Source organism: Nicotiana attenuata, chromosome 3 (assembly GCF_001879085.1).
Source record: "Nicotiana attenuata strain UT chromosome 3, NIATTr2, whole genome shotgun sequence".
NCBI lineage: Eukaryota > Viridiplantae > Streptophyta > Magnoliopsida > Solanales > Solanaceae > Nicotiana > Nicotiana attenuata.
The window spans coordinates 59,816,429-59,818,632 of NC_031991.1; the positions used below are offsets into that span (position 1 = coordinate 59,816,429).

Here is a 2,204-nt window from a genome sequence, read left to right on the forward strand (position 1 = left end):
CTTATGAAATTAGAAGGAAAATCTGGGTTTTCAAAATTGTCTAAATTGGAATCTAATTAAGTATTTTAGTTGGCTTGCCTGATAGCAGTGTCCGGTGCCATCACGACCCTTAGTGGATTTTGGGTCGTGACATCGTCAGTGGTATGCCAAGTTATCCACTGCACTTTGCTCTAGAGGTTATGTTTCTTCACTAAACGATTACTCTCTCTTCATCAAGAAATCTGTCAATTCCACTGTTTTCCTTGCTGTTTATATGGATGATATTATTCTTACGGGTGATGACCTTACTGAAATTTCTGCCCTTAAGGAGTTCTTTAACGACCAATTTAAAATCAACGATTTGGGTTTACTCAACTATTTTCTTGGAATTGAAGTTTTCTATGATAATTCTGGGGTTATTCTTCATCAACGAAAGTTTATTGCTGATTTACTTCGTGAATTTGGTTGTGATTCTGCTTCTGCTGTGGTTTCTCCTCTCGAATTGGGTGTCAAGCTGAAATTTGATGATGGGGAGTTATTGCCTAGGCCTGACACTTATAGAAGTTTAGTTGGTAAACTTAACTTTCTCACCCATACTAGACCTGATTTGTGTTATGCTGTACAACACTTAAGTCAGTTTCTCAAGTGTCCTAGGGTGCCTCATATGAATGCTGCTCTTCACATTTTGAGATATTTGAAAGGCACTCTTGATTTTGGGGTCTCTCTTAGTACCCCTTCTAATTTTTCTTTACTTGCCTATTGTGATAGTGATTGGGCTGCGTGTTCTGAGTCTCGTAGGACTGTTTCTGGTTTTTGCATAACTCTGGGTAGTAGTTTAATAAGTTGGAAATCTAAGAAACAGACTGTTGTTTCATTATCCTCTGCTGAGGCTGAGTATCGGGCTATGAGTAAGGTTGTGGCTGAATTGGTTTGGTTGGTTCATTTGCTCACTGATTTGGGAATTCCTTCTGTGTCTCCTGTTCCTGTATATTGTGATAATCTGGATGCCTTGCATATTGCGGAAAATCCCGTGTTTCACGAACGTACTAAGCACATTGAAGTGGACTCCCATTTCATAAGGACAAAGTTAGCTGACGGCCTAATTTCTTTACATCATATCTGCACTACTTCTCAACTGGCTGATATTTTTACCAAGTGTTTGACAGGTGGACAACATCATTTGTTGCTTGGCAAGTTGGGTGTGAGCGCACCCTCCAACTTGAGAGGGGGTGTTGGGGTTACATAATTATACAACATTGGGCTCAACAATACAACATTGGGCCATAGAGCTATAGACAGGTTTGGGCCAAAGTCAGCCCAATAATTGTATTTATATTGATCCGGATAGGTTGATAGAATTAGACTGTTTTGCCCCTGTATATATATATGTGTATACTCTAGAACTTTGGGAATTTAGAAGAATGAAAGTCTAATTTCTCTCTTTCTCCGTCTTCTCTCTTCAAAGTGTAACCCTAGCTTCATCTCGTCAATTTCGTCCAATTACAATGTTTACATACTCATATACCACCACGAGCAACAACAACAACCCAGTAGTAATCCCACTAGTGGGGTTTGGGGAGGGTAGAGTGTACGCAGACAGTACCCCTACCCCGGAGGGTAGAGAGGCTGTTTCTGGGAGACCCTCGGCTCAAATATTTTTTCACCACGACGAGCATTGAATGAAATGAGTACTATTTTTTCTAGTGGTTTTCTTCAGCTTTGACTTGGTCCAAGGATCATATCTTAGGCTAGCTTGGGTAGTTATCAATTGTTAATTACAGTGGTAGATCCGAGATTTAGACGTTATGAGTTTTCAGTTGACTGAGTGAGTTTTAAAATATACATTTGACTACTTGGTTTCTGCACATATATATGGGGGTCGACTCCCAAAATAATGAGTTTTAAATTTTGGACCATTTATGGTGTGGTCACCCACCCTACCACTTCATAAGATTGAGAAAGTAGAATAAAATGATCATATACTATGTTTTTGGTTTGTTGCTATGTGAAGGCATGGAGCAGCGGAAGATTTAACAATGTTAAGCATAGACTAATATGCAAAACAAGGGTGTCAATTGTTTCATTCATTCGGGGACAACTGTGGAACCCACACCTGAACTTGTGGATGATGAAAATCCTCGTCTCTACGTACCCTTCACTCAAGATGATCTTGCAAAGCTCAGGCAGTCAACAAGAAATTTCAATGGTGAAGCTCTTGATCACTT

The 2,204-nt window shown here is 39.7% G+C and overlaps 1 protein-coding gene across 1 annotated transcript; it reads left to right on the top strand.

The window, feature by feature from the left end:
• On the top strand, positions 254-1,225 carry LOC109224411 (uncharacterized mitochondrial protein AtMg00810-like). Its single transcript, XM_019388992.1, has one exon. The coding sequence runs from the start codon at positions 254-256 to the stop codon at positions 1,223-1,225; it is 972 nt and encodes a 323-aa protein (XP_019244537.1).

Bases quoted from the DNA above. Each gene is read 5' to 3' on its own strand.
- LOC109224411 (XM_019388992.1), top strand. From the start codon at position 254: ATGGATGATATTATTCTTACGGGTGATGACCTTACTGAAATTTCTGCC.